Source organism: Haematobia irritans, chromosome 1, assembly GCF_050003625.1.
Source record: "Haematobia irritans isolate KBUSLIRL chromosome 1, ASM5000362v1, whole genome shotgun sequence".
Lineage (NCBI taxonomy): Eukaryota > Metazoa > Arthropoda > Insecta > Diptera > Muscidae > Haematobia > Haematobia irritans.
Window position 1 is genome coordinate 95,675,758 of NC_134397.1, and position 20,924 is coordinate 95,696,681.

The 20,924-nt window shown below is 34.6% G+C and overlaps 3 protein-coding genes across 9 annotated transcripts in view; 2 read left to right on the forward strand and 1 right to left on the reverse strand.

Annotated features, from left to right (window-relative positions):
- fru (sex determination protein fruitless) overlaps positions 1 to 20,924 on the reverse strand; it is a 1,011,467-nt gene that overhangs the window by 833,925 nt on the left and 156,618 nt on the right. The window lies entirely within an intron of this gene.
- LOC142228679 (uncharacterized) lies at positions 5,444 to 6,609 on the forward strand. The gene is made up of 2 exons (XM_075299170.1): positions 5,444 to 5,492; positions 5,744 to 6,609. Exons 1-2 carry the CDS (start codon positions 5,444 to 5,446, stop codon positions 6,607 to 6,609), a joined length of 915 nt encoding a protein of 304 aa, XP_075155285.1.
- LOC142228690 (uncharacterized) lies at positions 6,635 to 10,564 on the forward strand. Its single transcript, XM_075299181.1, has 3 exons — positions 6,635 to 9,169; positions 9,662 to 9,775; positions 9,836 to 10,564. Exons 1-3 carry the CDS (start codon positions 6,635 to 6,637, stop codon positions 10,562 to 10,564), a joined length of 3,378 nt encoding a protein of 1,125 aa, XP_075155296.1.

The following is a 20,924-nucleotide window of genomic DNA, read 5'->3' on the forward strand; positions in this document are numbered from 1 at the left end:
GCATCGAACGATAGCGATCGCCATTCACCGTAACGTTGCGTCCAACAGCATCTTTGAAAAAATACGGTCCAATGATTCCACCAGCGTACAAACCACACCAAACAGTGCATTTTTCGGGATGCATGGGCAGTTCTTGAACGGCTTCTGGTTGCTCTTCACTCCAAATGCGGCAATTTTGCTTATTTACGTAGCCATTCAACCAGAAATGAGCCTCATCGCTGAACAAAATTTGTCGATAAAAAAGCGGATTTTCTGCCACTGATTTTGGTAATAAAATTCAATGATTTGCAAGCGTTGCTCGTTAGTAAGTCTATTCATGATGAAATGTCAAAGCATACTGAGCATCTTTCTCTTTGACACCATGTCTGAAATCCCACGTGATCTGTCAAATACTAATGCATGAAAATCCTAACCTCAAAAGAATCACCCTTTACAAGGCAACACAACGAAGATGTTAAACGATTTATGCGTACCGAAAGGTTACTCAACATACAAAGTATTTAAAAGTTAACACGACGCTCTGAAATTGACCATCAGCTGAATGAAGAAAGATGGACGATATACAATACCGAGGCATTGGATCAGATATGTGCAGAATTCTTTGGGTATTCAATTACCGAAAGTTTTAAACAAAAAAAATTCATTAGATATATTTAATATTAAAGATAGGTTAAAACTGACAAAAAGATTATCTAACATACTAGATAAACAAGGAAGTAATTAAATTAAAGAAATTAACAATTATTATTTTTTCTTTTTATAGATCAAATAATTTCCATTGTGATACCACACACTAAATGAAAAGTACTTGACTTTTTTAGTAAAAATTAACAAAGATTGTAACTGGTTTTTGGTTATGTAAGAAACGGTGTGATAAAAAGCATGTGTGTCCCATATTGTCTAGAGTAGAACTTACTAACGTGGAAGGGATTGGTAGAGTTCTATACTGCGTTAGAAAGGTTGTCTTTCTTGTAAATATAAAGTGGTCGGACTAAACGTGCTAAAAAAGTACCCCATTACAATTATTGTGTTACAATCGAATCGCAGAAATTTTGCCCGTGTGAAAGCCAAGCTCGCCTCAGGTTTTGAGCTTTGAGCTTCCTTTAAAGATTTTGGAATTGATTTAAAATAAGGACATTTTTGTAGCGACCTATTTGGCTTAAAACCTAGGATCGATAAAATTGAAATTAGGATACTGATCCCATTTATCGAATTTTCGTTATATTTTCGAGGTATATTAATAAAGCTACTCACGTGCAAATAACTGACCGATTAAAAATTCAAATTGTAACGAATACTTCGAAGTAAAACATGTTTTATTAATTCCCAAAAAAAAATCTTTAAACCTAAGGTGCAAAATCCTCAAAATAAACCTTATCCTATATTTGAAGCGATTTTATCTTAAATCTAAAGATTCAATATTTTACTTAATTTAAGACGATTTCTTTAAAACAAAAATGTTGTTCTTTACTTTAAGAAAAAATTAGTCATAGATCAAAGACATGCTACCAAAATTTGTGTCCTAAATATAAAAAAAGTAAGGAAAGGCTAATGGTGAACAGCATTTGTTAGACTTCTACCAAATCTATAGACTTAAAATTTAAGTCGGCTATTGCCCTGAGATGGAACACAATGTTAGTAAAAACAAGTAAGGAAAGTGTAAAGTCGGGCGGGGCCGACTATATTATACCCTTCACCACTTTGTAAGTCCACATTATCGATACCATATCAAATCCGACCATGTGTTGGATGCTATATGAATCCATACACATATATTCTGTATATCTGAGCAGATCTGTACAGAGTTCTGCAACACTTATAGATTTTACATTTAAGTCGGCTAATGCGCTGAGGTGGAACACAATGTTAGTAAAAAAAAATATAGGAAACATTTAAATATGAACCAATTTTAAGGCAACTTCGCAAAAGTGTATTTATGATTTATCGGTCGATCGATGTGTAATAGAGTAATAGGAAAATTTGAGTCACTTTGATAAGTTTTCGACTTAGCAGTGGCGATTTGATAAGGAAAATGTAGGTATTTCGGCCAGTTTTGCCTAATTAGGAAAAACATATATATGGAATCTATATCGAAATCTGAGCCGATTGCAATCAAATTTCACATGCATAGTTACTATGTTGAATGTACTCCCTGTGCAAAATTTCAACTAAATCGGAGCAAAAAATTGGCCTCTGTGGTCATATGAGTGTAAATTGGGCGAAAGCTATATATGGGAGCTATATCTAAATCTGAACCGATTTCAACTAAATTCAGCACGCATAGCTACAACGCTAATTCTACTCCCTGTGCAAAATTTCAACTAAATCGGAGCAAAAAATTGGCCTCTGTGATCATATGAGTGTAAATCGGGCGAACGATATATATGGGAGCTATATCCAAATCTGAACCGATTTCAATAAAATTTGGCTTGACTTGGCACTTGACTACACTACTAATTGTACTCCTAGTGCAAAATTTTAACCAAATTGGGGTAAAACTCTGGCTTCTGGGACCATATTAGTCCATATTGGGCGAAAGATATATATGGGAGCTATATCTAAATCTGAACCGATTTCAATAAAATTTGGCACACTTGACTATAGTACTAATTTTTCTTCTTGTGCAAAATTTTAAGCAAATTAGGGTAAAACTCTGGTTTCTGGGGCCATATAAGTCCATATCGGGCGAAATATATTTATATATGGGAGTTATATCTAAATCTGAACCAATTTCTTCCAAAATCAATAGGGTTCTATTCTGAGCCAAAACACATACTTGTGCCAAATTTTAAGTCGATTGGACTAAAACTGCGACCTAGACATTGATTACAAAAATGTGTTCACGGACAGACGGACATGGCTATATCGACTCAGGAGCCCACCCTGAGCATTTTTGCCAAAGACACCCTGTGTCTATTTCGTCTCCTTCTGCGTGTTGCAAACATATGCACTAACCCAGCAAAAAAATTTGGAAGTACTTCTAAAGGCACAACTTTAAAAGCACTTCCTAAAATGTCCATCCAGAGATGTTCTTTATTTTAACTACTCAGGAAGTTCTTTTAATTCAATTTTTTATAACTCGCTTGTTTCATACTTTTAAAGGGCAATTTTAACATTTTTTGTTTTAAATATGTTAAAAACAGGGTAAGGATTAATAAAATGGTACAAATCATTTAAATTTTGTCGAAAAAAATGCTAAATCCAATCTGAAAAAATTTTGAATTTTTGAAAATATTTGAGGTCAAACGTTACTGACAAGCGTTAGAATCCATCAATAATTGTAAAAAATTATAAAAATTAATTATTTGTCAAAATACCACAAAATTTTTTAATTCACATCCAAAACACTGAACTCGGATCACATTTAAAGAAGTGGTGCGTATTCAGTGCAACGGCTGTTGAAATGGTGGACATCCGTCCTATGACAAGCCCATGTTAAATTCATCGCTTCTGCGCCAATTTTGCATCACTTCCGGATCCAAAAAGAACATTTTCACTACTTTTTTGGCGACGCTTTTTTTGCTGGGAACTTATAATACCCTGTTCCACAGTGTGGCACAGGGTATAAATATATGAAACATTTAAATTCGAAGCAAAAGTGTATTTATAATTTATCATTCCATTGATATGTATTAGAAATATAAGAATTTAAGCCATACTTAAAAGTCTTCGACTTAGCAATGGCGATTTTATAAGGAAAATGTTGGTATTTTGGCCTTTTTTGCCGAAATCAGAAAAACATATATATGGGTGATATATCTAAATCTGAATCTATTTCAACCAACTTTTTACGCATAGTTACAATGTGAAATGTACTCCCTGTGCAAAGTAAATGCAACGTAAATAGTATTATAACTTTGACCTCTGTGGTCATACGCGTGGGAGCTATATGTAAATCTGAACCGATTTAAACCAAAATTGGAATGCGTATCCAGAACGTTAATTGTAGACCTAGACTTTGATCACAAAAAAGACGGGCAGACGGACATGGCTAGATCGACTCAGGGGCTGGCCCTAAACAATATTGCCAAAGACACCATAGGTCTATCTCGTCCCCTTCTGGGTGTTGCAAACATATGCACTAACTTATAATATTCTGCTCCACAGTGTGGCGCAGGGTATCAAAATTGGAACAATGATTATAAACTACATAAAAATATTAATTATTTGTGTAAATTGCGTATGCTAAATTTTAAGTTGCGTAATCTTTAATACCATGTAAATATTTTTTGTTTAGTCTAGCATTACTTCTTTAGTTGAAAAGAACTTGGCAAAACTACAGTAACGTATGAGAGATTTGGCCAAATCTCGAAACTGCAATATCTACCTCGCCTACAATAATAGGAATATACAATAAAATGACGTCCGGAGGGTCTCATTGTAACTGATTCGTCGGCAGAGGTTGCGTTACAAAATCAGACAGATGAGATTTAAATATAGACTTAATATAGTAGAGTACACTCAAAAAAAAGTGAACTCTCTATTTCACTAAAGCCAATTTAACTTTATTTTAGTTCATGGAATTATTATGTTTGGAGAAAGTTTCCTTTACTCTAATAATTTTTTGTTTACATTAGTTAAATTAACTAAAACCGAGGATAAAACTAAACTCAAATGAAGCATAATGATTAACTAAATTCGTACCTTCCACAAAATAGTTCAGAATTTCTTTAAATTTGTAAATTTTACCAAAAATGCGTCTATCATGAACTTCGTATATCACTAAAGACATTCTTGCAATTTTGAACGCCAAGTTTTTCCTTCAAACTACAAAATTTTCTTTAACAAGTGAAAAAACTTTGTTATGTCCTGTTCGGATAAACCACTGTGCGAGAAGTCTCAATAACATCAATATCTACCTGTAGTAACAGCATCCAGCATTGTACATATGGCTAAACATACAAACGTTGCATCAGCCACGCATAAATATGTATGTTGGTGCGTTTACCCCTGAAATGCATTTTTACGCTCTTTTTACAACATCAACAACAACATGCGATGCAATGCAAAAATGCATATTGATATTCTATCAACTTGCCTAAAGAGACAATGATCAACAAGAAGACGATAATGATTTTGATATTTTTTTCATTCCTTTTTTGCATGGAGAATTTTTTATATTCTGTTTTTTGATAGTTAGTTGAGTTGCATTGTTACAGCCAAATAAAACGATCAATTTGGATCACTAAAATTATAAAATTTTCGAGTTTTAATTTTTGAAATAATAGCCTATAAAAAAGCTTATAGGCTCAACATTGGTGACCCCGACGTGATTGATTGGAATCACGTATTTTTAGTGCCAAGTCGGGCATTAAAATATAAAAATTTCGTCGGATTTTAAGCCAAAAAAAACTTGAGACTTGCTCAGACAGCGAATATTGCGTAATCCATTGCGTAATTATAAAAGCTGAATTTTGGATTTTTGATTAAAAATTGGAAAAATATGCCAGATTTTAATACATCATCATCATCATCTAATTCCAAGGAATCGGGTAAGGAAAGCTCCGATCTATCGCAGTGCTTAAAAAAGTGGAATTAATCGGTAAGCAGCTGGAGAAATTTAATAAGCGCATTACTTCCGATGAATTACAAACACTGGATGAAGCTGATCTGTCCGTCCGCCTCGATTATGTTGAAAGTTTAAATACAAATTTCGAAAATTCCCTATCAATTGTGGAAAATTATCAAGGAGATAATTTGGATGAAACTATCAGAGACAATTTTATGAAATCTTATTTTGAAGCAAAGGCAAAACTAAAGCGGAAAATTGTGGCCAGTGGCGGTACACGTTCTTTACCTTCATCATCAACTTTTCGTCAATTTTCGATAGAGGAACCAAGAAATATTCGCAAAACTCGACTGCCAGAACTAAAAATTCCAGCTTTCAGTGGTTCATACACCGACTGGCCGAACTTTTTTGCTATGTTTACCACAGTTATAGCCAACGATATGGATTTAACCAATATAGAAAAGTTCCAGCATCTACGGTCTCTCTTAACTGGATCTGCTTTGGATACGATATCATCTTTGGAGCCGAATGATGCAAATTATGATAAAGCAATTGAATTACTTAAAAATCGATTCGATAATAAATTGCTTCTTTTTCAGATGCATATCAAAGAGGTTTTTGGGTTGAAAAATGTTGAAAAAGGGTCTGCATCCAGTCTTCGCCAGCTTAGCGATAAACTCAACGCTCATATACGAGCCCTCGAAACGATATGTACCAAAGAGCAATTGGCAGATGGATTTCTCGTTAATTTAGTGGTTTCTAAACTGGATCACCAAACACAAGCCAAGTGGGAAGAAGGGTTGCAAAATGATAGATTGCCAACATGGCCATTCATGGCTTCCTTTCTTGAACGAAGATGTCGTATGATGGAAAATCTTGAGAGCTCTATGAAACCAACCACATCTAATCAACAATCAAGTAAGAAATCGAATTCCCAAGGTCGAAATGTTTTGATAGCTTCCGGAGCCAAGCAATCGTTTTGTACATTTTGTAATGCAAATGATCATTACATATCGAATTGCTCACAGTTTTCAAATCTCTCCCCAACGCTACGTTTTAGAGAAGTAAAAAGACTAAATTTGTGTCTTAACTGTAAGTAAGTTTGGGCCCTGCAATATCTGCCAAATGAAACACCACTCGCTATTACATATCGATAATAATTTTGAATCATTATCAACACCCACACAAGCTAACAACAACATCAATCAAGGGCACCCACCATCTTCCTCGCAGCCACCGCAAGTACAAACACAATCTACTCTCGTTTCATCAAATCCTACCCAACAATTCGAAACTGCTGATGGTACAAATATTTTGTTAGCGACCGCTATTGTTTTGGTTAAAACTAATTCTGGCGTATTCGTTCCATGCCGAGCGATTCTAGATTCGGCCTCCCAGCTAAATTTTATAACAACTCGATTTGTCAATCAGGCCCAGTTAAAGGTGAGAAATTCAAATATCGTAATATCTGGTATCGGCGAAGGTAACATTTTGGCTGATAAATCGACAGAAATATTAATAAAATCATGCCACAGTGAATATTCTGTTTCATTCGTAGCTGTTGTGATACCATCAATTACAGAATACCAGCCAAATCGAAATCTTAAGGTAAATGATTTCAAAATCCCTCATAACATTAAATTAGCTGATTCCAACTTTTGTGAGAGGGGAAGAATAGATCTACTTATTGGCGCTGGCCTATTTTTCGAACTAATGAGTGTTGGCCAAATACGCTGTGGAAATAATTCGACAATTTTACAAAAAACCCGTCTTGGATGGGTGATATCTGGTGGGGGCGCATCTCACTCGAATGCGTGTTCATTAGCCGCTGCATCAAAGGCCATTACAAAAGGCGAACATGAATCGTTGGCTGATATTGTAAAGAGCTTTTGGGAAGTAGAGCAGAATTTTGGAAACCCTGGGCAGCTTAATTCCGACGATGAGTTCTGTGAGCAACATTTTATTGAAAACACAGTGCGTCTATCCTCTGGTGAATATTCAGTTTCATTACCAAAGAAAATAAATTCAAATGAACTTGGTGATTCTTATGGGAGAGCCCACAGTCGATTTCTCAATTTAGAGAGAAAATTGAATAAATTGCCTGCAGTAAAGAAAAAATACAGTGAGTTCATGAGTGAGTATATCGATCTAAAGCACATGAGTCTCGTCACAGATATTCCTCCACAAACCAAAACTTATTTTCTGCCTCACCACTGTGTGCATAAGGAGGAGAGCACAACTACCAAGCTCAGGGTAGTATTTGATGGGTCGGCAAAAACAAACACAGGCCTTTCATTAAACGAAACTCTTCATTCGGGCCCTACTATACAGGCCAAATTATTTAATACGATACTTCGTTTTAGATTTTTCAAAATCGCTTTAAGTGGCGACATATGTAAGATGTATAGATGTGTTCTCATTAATCCACCAGATGATTACCTCCAATGTATATTGTGGAGAAATAGCTCTAGTGAGGACATACAAATATACAAGCTGAACACAGTGACTTACGGCACAAAACCCGCCGCCTTTCTTGCTATACGTGCAATGCATCAGCTTGCTTTTGATGAGAGAGAATTGTTTCCCATTGGTGCAAATATCGTCACTAGAGATTTTTATGTGGACGATTTGATCTCTGGAGGGGATTCAATAGAAGAGGTCATTGAAATAAGAGAACAAATCACGTCTCTTCTGAAGAGAGGAAACTTTCAAATACGAAAGTGGTGTTCTAATGATGACTCCGTCTTGGAAAATGTGCCTGCTGGTGATCGTGAAACTTTTTTAGAATTTCATGATGGGACAAATATCACTAAAACCCTGGGCCTTGTTTGGAATCCAAAGTTGGATAATTTTATTTTTTCATTTTCGCATTTTTTAGAATCAACAAATATTTCAAAGCGGACTGTTTTATCGTCGATAGCCCGTCTATATGACCCTCTGGGGCTAATTGGGCCTGTCATAACTAAGGCCAAAGTTTTTATGCAAAACTTGTGGAAAATTAAATTGGATTGGGATGAGAGCTTGCCCCAAGATTTGCACACTGCTTGGTTGCAATATGTTTCAAAATTTTCGTTTGCTAGCCAATTCGAATATCCTAGATTTGTTTTACTTCCAGATTCGGATGTTCAAATACATGCCTTTTGCGATGCGAGCATATCAGCCTATGGAGCCTGTATTTATGTGAGATCAGAGCACGAAGGAGAGATTCGGGTGAATTTATTATGCTCCAAATCTAGAGTGGCACCCCTTAAAGTTCTAACGATACCAAAATTGGAATTATCAGCAGCGCTGCTTCTCGCTGAACTTTTGGATGATGTTTCAAGTACTCTGGGCAAAGGTTATGAATGTCACTGCTGGTCGGACTCCATGGTAGTATTGTCGTGGCTGCGGGAAGAGTCTTCGAATTACAACATTTTTGTAAGTAATAGAGTGAGTCGTATCCAAAATCTGACCAAAAATATGATGTGGCACCATGTGCCTACCGCTAAAAATCCTGCGGATATATTATCGAGAGGTTCTACACCAGAAGAGCTGGTGAAGTGTAACCTGTGGAAAAATGGACCCTCTTTTTTATACAAAAATTTTGAACATTGGCCAAATAATATGAATTTCATTGAAGATTTGTCTGAACGTCGACGTGCAGTTCTAATTGCTTCGACGGTATATGATTTTGCTTTGAATTGCAAATTTCTAAATTCTTTCCATAAAATTCAACGGATTTTTGGATATGTATATCGTTTCATGAATTTTTCAAAATTTAAATCCGGCGAAAATACAATGGAAAATGATATTAAAATGGGAACTAAGATACTTTTTCGAAACATTCAAATAATTAATTTTTCAGCTGAATATAAAGCCTTGAAATCAAAATCAAATATTTCTACATCTAGCAAATTACTGAATTCTGATGGGTTGATTAGAGTCGGCGGGCGGTTGCAAAATTCGTATTTAAATTTCGACGCTCAGCACCCAATAATTGTTCCGAAAAGTCACCCACTTACCAAGTCAATGGTCATTTACTTCCACGAAAAATTTCTGCACGCGGGTCCTCAAAGTCTTTTGGCAAATATTCGTCAGCAATATTGGCCTCTAGGAGGCAGGAAAACTATCAGCCTAATAATTGCTAAATGTATAAAATGTTTTCGCTTAAAGCCTAAAATAGCTGAGCACATAATGGGCAGTTTGCCGCACGAAAGAGTTCAGCCAAGCAGGGCATTTTCTATAACTGGAATTGATTTTTGCGGGCCTTTTTATTATAAATCAGAGGTACGAAATCGGCCACCATTAAAAAGTTACATATGTATATTTATATGTTTTGCAACTAAGGCGATACATATGGAATTGGTATCCGACTTATCTACATCGTCGTTCCTGTCATCCTTAAAGCGATTCATCTCGATTCGAGGCAAACCAAAAACTATTTGGTCGGACAATGCCACAAATTTTGTAGGAGCCAAAAACGAATTGGGTGAACTACGGCAACTTTTTTTCAACCAAACGAGCATGCAGCAAATCCAAAAACACTGTTTTGAGGATGAAATCAATTGGAAATTTATACCGCCCAGATCACCGCACTTTGGGGGCCTTTGGGAGGCTGCGGTTAAATCGGCCAAGTATCATTTCTATCGCACAGTGGGGCAGTCAGTTCTTTCATTTGATGAATTAAGGACCCTGGTATGTGAAATATGTGCCGTGTTAAATTCTAGACCTCTATGCCAAATATCAGAAGATCCAAACGATCTCGAAGTGTTGACACCTGGCCACTTTTTAGTTGGCGCCCCATTAACAACAATTTCGGAGCCCGATGTAACAGATTTGAATATTAATAGATTGAATAGATGGCAAAAAGTTTGCTATATGCAGCAAATATTTTGGAAGAAGTGGAGTTCTTCTTATCTGGCCCTTCTTCAAGAGCGGTCAAAGTGGAAGTCACAACGCAAAAATGTTGCCATCGGAGATATGGTACTTGTAAAAGATGACAATCTGCCACCTTTAAAATGGCTTTTGGGACGAGTTGTAGATGTTGTAAGAGGCAACGATGAGTGGCAATCATAAAAACCATCAACGGCATAATTCGACGATCAGTTGCCAAATTAGCCGTACTACCCATTAATGATAATGTTGTTGAAACGCACAGCCTTCCAACGGGGGGAGGATGTTCGGATAAACCACTGTGCGAGAAGTCTCAATAACATCAATATCTACCTGTAGTAACAGCATCCAGCATTGTACATATGGCTAAACATACAAACGTTGCATCAGCCACGCATAAATATGTATGTTGGTGCGTTTACCCCTGAAATGCATTTTTACGCTCTTTTTACAACATCAACAACAACATGCGATGCAATGCAAAAATGCATATTGATATTCTATCAACTTGCCTAAAGAGACAATGATCAACAAGAAGACGATAATGATTTTGATATTTTTCTCATTCCTTTTTTGCATGGAGAATTTTTTATATTCTGTTTTTTGATAGTTAGTTGAGTTGCATTGTTACAGCCAAATAAAACGATCAATTTGGATCACTAAAATTATAAAATTTTCGAGTTTTAATTTTTGAAATAATAGCCTATAAAAAAGCTTATAGGCTCAACATGTCCAATAAATTTTCTTGAATTTGTCGAAAAATATTTACTTATTTTGATGACATCGGCGTGATGCCAACGTTTGTAATACTGTTTAGTTAAAATTTTCTACAAATATTCAAAATTTTCTAAAATTAACCGAAACATTTCTTCCTGGTGGGTTCACTGTTTTTTCAGTGTATCTAGCTAATAACACGTACCGAAGGAATGTGATCACCTTGAACATGTTTCAAGAACAAAACGCAATTTTTGGACTGGGGACACTTTGTCGCAAAAATGTGGTTTTCTCGACAAACATACATGGTTGTCAAAATCTGAAAATTTTTTACGAATATGTTCTAATCTCCATCTCGAAATAAAGGTCAAAGTCTTAGGACTTGAAGTACGTGTAACAGAGTTTTAACAAAAGCAGGTAAAGGTTTATTAATTTTTATTTTTTGTCTAACCATGAAATATATCCGAAATTTCAATCAACAATAGCAAAAATTAGACAAAAATTATTCCATAAAACGCTCTCAAATTTTCATTTTATACCGGGCATCAAGTCCACCTAATTTCACTGCCATCCACAACAATATATTAAACGAATTCAATATAATCTTATGCGCTGCATCTTTGGATGTATCTTTCCAGCTATGACAGAGCAAGTTACAGAAGTAATGGATGCAACGTAATAGATAACAACTGTTGGCTTTTACTGCCTCTTTTACTGTATTCATTATTTTTTTTATATGGGCAAGTCCTTTCCTTAAGCCATTGCAGCCAAATTGGGATGTGCCAAAGAGTACGAAGTGGTAGAAAACGACACAAGCAGCAAGAGTATAATAACATCAAAATTGTTCAATTTATATAAGATTTAAGGAGACCATTCAAAAAGAAAAAAAAAGGAGGGCAAAAACTTATGACTTTAATGGTCTTGAGTCAACTCGCTGAATGATAGAGGACATCTTCAACCAACGTACCCAAAAAGATATATTCATGATGATACTGAAGTCAATAATCGTTGTGGGAGTGACAACCAGGAGCAGCCCATAAGTAGATGAAGCTGAATAAATAAAAGTATATTTAGTATGTCCTTCATTGTGATTTTGGTTAACATGACCTTAGATACTGCTTGGCAAATATCAATAAAAGGATATAACATTTAACGCAGTACATGCCAAAGAATAAAATAGTAGTTTGGTTTATACTTTTTTAGTGTTTCTTTGAAAAATTCCATTTTATTTCATAGCCACTCTCGATTTCATATACGATACCACATTAACTAACTCTTATAGTTCTTTTTTTTACCGTTGAACCCAACCGATTATTTCCTTCGGTTGAATCAACCTGATTGCTTCAAAAACATTCGCAGACTGCTTAAGTTAACATTTTCCTACTGTGCGAGTAATCTAAAGCTGTATGCCCCTAAAATTCGCTTACGTCTTACACAAAATGCAGGACACTTACACAAGAGGTGTTTAATTGATTCCTTTTCCTACGCATCATGACATCTCATACAGTACTCATTATAGTTCACGACAATAGTTTTTGCAAACTCACATATCTGACGTCTTCGTGTAGTTTAAGTTTAATTGGGCCATCTCCCATCGGACTTTCGCCATCATAATAGCCTTCTCAAGCACTATGAGCTTACTGGTAGCCAGAAACATACCCCTGGAATATGCAGGCACCCATATTAGGTGAATATTTTACTGCTCAGTAATCTCGTTGAGAGATCTGCCGCAATCTATGGCCTTTTTCGAATGAAGGAAAGCAGAGGCCAAGGCTTTTATTACAGGTTTACTGTCTGGGTATATATTAATGCCATCATTTGTTGGACATTACTTCTCATTCAATTTTCCACCTATTTTATCTTGAAAAACACATTTTAAGTTTCAAGTCTTTTGAATAACTCAGAAACCCATTTATTTGGCGCCATCGGTTTCGAAAATATTGTTTGGAATTGGAGTTTCAAACTTTCTATCGAAAAGCAGTATTGCCAGAGTGTAATCCACTAAGTTTGGCATATCGGACATTATTTTGAGGACCTAACTCTGACCGTCCCTCTTTTCCCCATCACGAAAATAGCTCGCGCAATCGTATAGCCGTTGTTGCAACTTTCTCTTTGGACAATATATATAGAAGTATTTTTGGAACTACCCAAGACTGGTTTATGGAGACATTTATTTTTTCTGTGCAGCCTGAAAATCAAAATTGCTTTAATGGTTACTTTGCTTTAGTGTAGATGTTTTAGCAACTTCGAAAAGCTGAGGTTATAATTCATAGATGAAGGAGAATGGGTGGAATAAATGAGATTTGGAAAGAAGTTATATTTTCATATTATTTGGTTTTGATTTTCACCGCTACCGCTTTTAGCTTTATACAGGAAGAAGATAAGAAAAAAACTACACCATTTTTAATTTTAAAGATTCTATTCCATAATTGATGCTGATATTTTCCAATCCCATGATATTCTGTATTGTAATAATGAATAATTTACCCTATAAGCAATTGGTGCATTAAGGTGCTGCTGTGGACGCATAATCGTTGAGAAAACTTCTTGTTATTGTATTTGTATTAGCCCTCGTTGTACTATGGCACGAAGATTGATTCGATTCCAGGTTACAATACACGAGGAGAAAACTGTTACTTACATGATCTCAGTAAGTAGTCATATGGAGCATTTTATTAAGACATCGAAGGGAGATTGAAAAGTGTAGGCTAGGTATTATTCAAAAAGAGGAGTCGGATATTGCAAGCATTTTCTCTCAGCCTTCATTCGATTATTGTGCGTTCTAACTCTTTATACCCTTCACCACTACTGTGGTACAGGGTATAATAAGTTTGTGCATTTGTATGTAACGCCAAGAAATAGTGGTCATAGACCCATCTTTTAGTATACCGATCGGCTTAGAATTAAATTCTGAGTCGATTTAGCGATGTCCGTCTGTCTGTCTGTCTGTCCGTCCGTCTGTCTGTATATGTAATTTTGTGCACAAAGTACAGCTCGCAATTTAAGTCCGATCGTCCTCAATTTTGGCACAGGGCCGTTTCTTGGGACAGAGACAATCGCTATTGCTTTTGGAAAAAAATCGGTTCAGATTTAGATATAGCTGCCATATATATTTATCCCCGATTTGGTCATAGTTAGCGTGTTTATCAACCGATTTTCTTGAAATACCGTACATCCAAATATTTTATGAATCTCGAAAATCTTGCAAAATATCAGCCAAATCGGTTCAGATTTAGATATAGCTCCCATATATATCTTTCGTCCGATTTAGACTCATATGACCACAGAGGCCTAAGTTTACTACCGATCTTCGTGAAATTTTGCACAGAGGGTAGAATTGACATTCTATCAATGCTTGGTAAATTTGATTGAAATCGGTTCAAATTTAGATATAGCTCCCATATATATCTTTCGTCCGATTTGAACTTATATGGCCACAAAAGCCAGAGTTTTGCCGTGATTTGCTTCAAATTTTGCACAAAATCGGTTCAGATTTAGATATAGCTCACATATATATCTTTCGCCCGATTTGGACTTATATGGTCTCAAAAGCCAGAGTTTTACCCTGACTTACTTCAAATTTTGCACAAGCGGTACTTTTAACGATACTATTGTATGTGCCAAATATGGTCAAAATCGATTCAGATTTAGATATAGCTCCCATATATATCTTTCGCCCGATTTGAACTTATATGGCCTCAAAATCCAGGGTTTTGCCGTGATTTTCTTCAAATTTTGCACAAAGAGTACGTTTGGTAGTATCGGTAATTGTGCCAAATTTGGTTGAAATTGGTTCAGATTTAAATATGGCTCCCATATATATCTTCCGTCCGATTTGCACTCATATGACCAGGGGACCAAAGTTATACTGCCATTTACGTGAAATTTCGCGTAGATAGCAGAATTATTATTCTAACTATACATGCCAAATTTAGTCAAAATCGGTTCACATTATATATAGCTCCCATATATACGTACACCAGAGTTGGGGAAATATGGTAGACTGTTACACATTTTAGACCCATTTTCAATGGAAGTGTCCTCCAATTAACTGGATAGCGTTAGCCGATTTAAATTTTAATTCTAGAGATTTTGTAGAAGTAAAAAAATTGTCTCCTTTATGTTATATAGCTTCCAGCAAATGTGAAGTAGTTGAAATGGTAACACAAATTTTGGCCTACATAGGGGTGAAGGGTATAATATAGTCGGCACCGCCCGACTTTAGACTTTACTTACTTGTTTTTATTTCAATCGTTTTATTCTGATTTAGTTTGTTTCAAATATTCCCTAAGTTTTGATCAATCTCTCATGTCAAATATATAAGTTACTATTCATAAATCATGGTCATTGTATCTTGCGAGAGAAGTAAATAATAGCCTAACTGTGACTTTTTGGTCAATAGAGGTCTTTCGAGACGTCTATCTCCAGTGCTGACAATCGCATTAAGTCAAACAATATTGTATTGGGGAAGTGAGAATTTAGCTTAACAAAAAAAAAATCGGAGAAGCTTGAAAACGATTACAGCTGTTGAAAAAATAGTGAATATAATGCAGTAATTTGCTATATTTTAAAATGTTTGTACAAAACGCGAAGACATTTGCCAACTTTGCGAATGCTATGCTTTATCAGTTTGTGGAGTAATTTCGTAATTTCGAGGTGAACGATGTACCTCACCCTTGACAACCTCTTGGATGATCGATTCCATCGACTTTTGACGTTGGTCAAAATTGCATTTTAACGAAAAGGTCGAAACTTAATTTTCCAGATCATAAAAATATCGACTTTTTCGAATTTTAAAAAAGTCAAAATCTCAAAAACTTGACATTCACAAATGGTCGAAAGGTCAACTTTTTGATTCTGATTACAATCCCACGTCATGACCATATTAAACATGTCATTCTACATTCTTACTATTTTGGAAAGTGTACCAAGATCTTCATATAGTTTTGTTTAGATCGAAACTACAATATGTCGTCTTTGTTTCGCTTTATTTAATTTTTTTTTTTTTGTAAGAAAAACAAAACAAGCAACAAAAATTAAAATCACCAATTTTATACCATGTACGAGTATATACAAATGAAAATTATGAAATAAATATAATACTACACTGGTAGAAAAAAGGCGGTATGTGGCCATTACCGTTTGGTATTAATAAATTGGTTCACGTTACCTTTTAATTTTGATACCACTTTATATCAAATCATTTACATCCGGTATTACTATGGTATTAACTATCGTATCGCCGTAACATATGATATGTAGCCGTTCCGACCAATTATAATTGGTCGCCTTGGTAGTTCATTTTTTCAAGTGGCTTGTAAATAACAATATGTTAGGATAAGATGGCTACCGAAAAAATCAATTCTATGAATATAGCAAAGTAAAGGTAAGTATTATATATTTTAACATTTCTATAGTTTTCTAAGGCGGACCTTCTTTAATACAAAACCCTTCCAAATACCACAACAGACGACTTGAGGGATGCAGTGACTAAAGTGCGACATGGAGCTGAATTGGGAGAAAAATGCATGGAAATATGATTAGTTGTATGTATGTTATGTATTAAATGAATTAAAGAAAGAAATACATGTTACGTGTGTTTTATTAAACTAAATATGTATTACTATAATTAATACCGGTTTGGTATTAAACCCAATACTGTTTAGGTATTATTAGGTAATACAGCACTGTTTATATATCAATACCTTTATGGTATAGATAATAATGCCGCTTAGGTATTATTTTCATTACCATATTGGTACTTTCATAATACCGATAGGTACTTTCATGCTTTGCGTACCGGCTGTACCATTCGGTATTGATATTGTACCATATGGGGTTGGCTAACTATCGTTTTGAGACCGTATGGTAATAATTTTTCTATGGGTGTACTACTACTACCTGGGAGAAGAAAGACTTCATTGGACTGTGGTCAAAAGAGCAATAATTATAAAATTAAACTAAAAAAATATTATTATAGTTTTCCTACTAATTTTTATACATTTCAATCTCTGTTCACAACATATTTCTCTTAAAAATATATGCTTAAGATATAAAACTGTCTCAGTTAGTTGCAATAAAGTATTAAATTTTTATGGTTTTTGCAGTAAAAAAAACTCTGATTTATTTTATGCAGAATACCCACATTTCTTTCTCAGTGTGTATTATGTTTAAGTTCCTTGCAACCATGTCGGCAAACATAAGCTGTTGTTCCCCTTCTTCTTCTTTCCCAGAAGGGGCCTTATTTTTATGTAGAGTTGCTAATGCAATGCTATACTGTTGCCTGCCATAGTCTTGAACGACTTATCGACCCCAAAGTGGCTTCGATTAACCAGCCAACAACAATACCAACGAAGACTCCTATTTAACATTCGCAATTAATTTGCGTAAGTGATGATTTTGAATTACGAATTTGTTTTAAGTTGATTGCCGTTGCACCCGCACGTATAGACGGACCAAGGATCTATTCATCATAAACTGCTCTCGATACTTCTCGTCCAACTTTGAGTTTGGAAAGTGTATTCAAAATGAGAAAAAAGGTAAGAAAGGGTGGGAAAAACTTAGATGGCCAAGTGCTTCGTAGCCACAGGCTTTTCCATTGTTTTTGACCAATTAATTATTTTTCGGACTTCGGTGCGATTAGTCCGTCCGCACCGTACGTAGCCATTAATCGATATGTGTAAACATTAATATAAATTACAACAACAGAAAGATTGAGAATAACTTTTCTGCCAGGGTGAATCATCACATTCCCCTCTATGCCAGCATCTTGACTACAGCGATTCTCACACACAATTTGGTCTTGCATTTTCTAAATAAACATTGGCAAGTCGTGATTGTATTGTAAAAATGCTGTGCGGAACGCCGTAATGAAAGAGGCGCTTTAAATTGCCCGACAGAGTTTTACGAACGCACCGACACACTTTTCTTGTTTTTGCAAAATATGCAATGGAAATTATTAAAAACTCTGAAATATACAAAAGTCGACGGTGAACACACGCATACGCTCCTAGACAAAGGTGGTATTAGTGAGAGTAGCACTGAGAGGGAGAAAGAGGGGTGATAGACATACAGACATATTGAGAATACAAAGTAAATAAGTCATGGTTTTTTATCCTCAGCCATATTGCAAGGCTAAAAACGCCAGGGCAGGGTTCGGTATGAGGCCCTTTTCAATATGGATTGTTTTACAATACGCAAACTAAATATTTAGTTATATCTTGCTTATCGGATTTATTTCAAAATAAATCAACTTTATGGCAACTCGACATGTTGGCCAAACTCTCCAAATAACTCTTACAAAATTTAATAAGGTAGACGTGCGACTTTTTCAATTTTCAGGTCTAAAAATTGGACTTGGATAGATTTTTTTCAAAAAAAAACAAAAAAAAACTTTTGTAAAAGCAGAAAGTCAAATTATATAAAAATTTAAAGAGCTTTCCTTTGCAATATTGGTAAAAGCCAATTTTCTCTACGTCGTTGTTAAAAATACGTTTTGGTTTTTTCATGTTCGTATTATTGAAGTTCAAATGATTTTGCAAACATTTCAAAAAAATGGTTTATCTCTTTGTTTTATAATTTTGTACAAGAAATTTGTTATTAAAGTTGCAATTCTATTGCCCCAAAAAAATGTTTTTGCTATCGAATTGTCGAAGAAATCGTATAGAATTTAATAAAATTCTTTTCGGCGCGGATTTTTGCAAATTAATGTAAACTAAGAATAACCGAAAATTTTTCCATTCAGCTTGATTGTTTTGAAAGAGATGCAGATATTCCAATTTACCAAGACTCAGCTGATGAAGGATGAGTATCCCACAGACACACAACTGTTAAATATAATAAAGATTTCGATTATAATGCGGTTCTCCAGGAAAGCTAACAAGACATTTGCTATTTTCTTGGAATGGAAAATTAACTATTTCACTACCCAGCAAAAAAATTGGAAGTTCTGCTAAAGGCACAACTTTAAAAGCACTTCCAAAAATACCCTCCCAAAGATGTTATTTTTTTAACTACACAGGAAGATTTTTTTATTAAATTATTAATTATTAATTATTTTGCTGCAAAGAAGTTAAAAAGTAAGAATTAATGAAATGGTAAAATTATTTAAATTTTGTCGAAAAAAAATCTAAATTCATTATAGAAAAATTGCACATTTTTGAATATATTTGAGGTAAATTTTTTTAGACAAGCGTTAGAATGCATTAAAAATCAGAAAAAATATATAAAAATGATTTATTTCGCAAAATATCACACAATTTTGTAATTCACATCCAAAACATTGAATTCGAACCACACCTTAAGAAGTGATGCAAATTCAGTGCAACGGCTGTTGAAATGGTGGACATCCGTCCTATGACAAGCCCATGTTAAATTCATCGCTTCTGCGCCAGTTTTGGACCACTTCCGGATCCAAACAGAACATTTTCACTACTTTTCTGGCGACGCTTTTTTGCTGGGTAGATATAAATAAAATGTGTTTCGGTCTGAATTTCATAAACACAATACAATGAATAATAAAATTTTCCTAAAATAGAATAAAATGTTTGGGACACATATAGTGGCGTGCAGAAATGAGTACATAATTAATTTTTTTTTTCAATTCTAAACGAATAAAAGAGCAGCAATGAAGACTCTAAATTATTTTATTTTTCCTTTATATCTTCTTCAATTCTAAATAAAACAACAAAAACTCAATACAAAAAGTAAAGAATTCAGAGAGATAAATAAACATAAGAAAAAAACTCGCATGTACTCAATTCTGCACTTTTTGATATACTCAGCATAAAACCAATATATACCGTTAGTTTTTTATTTTTTCTTTCTTTCTGAACAGTAATGCAACTTTATGTTTAGAAACGTGTTCGCTAGTAACTTTATTTAGCTTTATTCGTAATGTACTGCAATAATATCAAGTAGAAATTAAAATGAAAAAGTTATCGCGCGATGTGGAGGACAATGTAGTTTCCTGAACTAATAATGGCTCTTCATCTCGAAAAATAGCCAAGGAACTAAATATAAGTCAGTCGCGTCCAAAAAAGACGAAATGCTGCTACAGAAATGAGGCAAAACAAGTCCGTAACGCCGAAAAATACTACAGTTGCCAAACATAAGCAAGTTAGTTAATGGACAGCAAGCGCTCCACAACATTGGTTATGTTTCAGCTGCATACCTTTCATTTAAGTACCAACAACGATATAATAGGACATGTCTAACTCGATATATAATTTGTTTAGTGAAAAAAGAGCGAAAAACTAAAAATAACGGGATATCTCAAAAAATATACAAATTTTTTAAAAAAAATTTTTGGAATTCTGCAGATCAAAATACATAAGAAAAGTTGCCTCTCATGAAGTGTACATGAAAAAAAAAAATGTTTTTGTAAGCTAGTGTTATTGTTCATTCGCATTTTATGTGTGTGTTTTTATCTACACCGGTACCAACAAAAGGCGAGACAGTAAAATGAAAAAAAAAGTGGAAACGGTAAAAAAATTAAACAGTGTGATGTATAAAAACAAAGTATAGTTCCTCTTCATTAATAGGGAGACCAAGAGGAGTTGATGGACACTTTAAAACATAAATGTAAAAATGTTATTAGTGCAAAATTATCCAATAACAAAATTTAAGAAAGAAATTTATGTGTGGTATGAAAAAATTTTGTTTGGTGTTTAAAAAATAATGTATTTGGAATATTTATCGGCAAAAAACAATAGGAATCGATGGAATTAATGTTTATACTCGACTTGCGACAAATAATTTATAATTTCAGTAATTTCTTTGGGAGAAGTGACATTGACACATAGTACTTTATGGGTCAATGTGTTCCAAA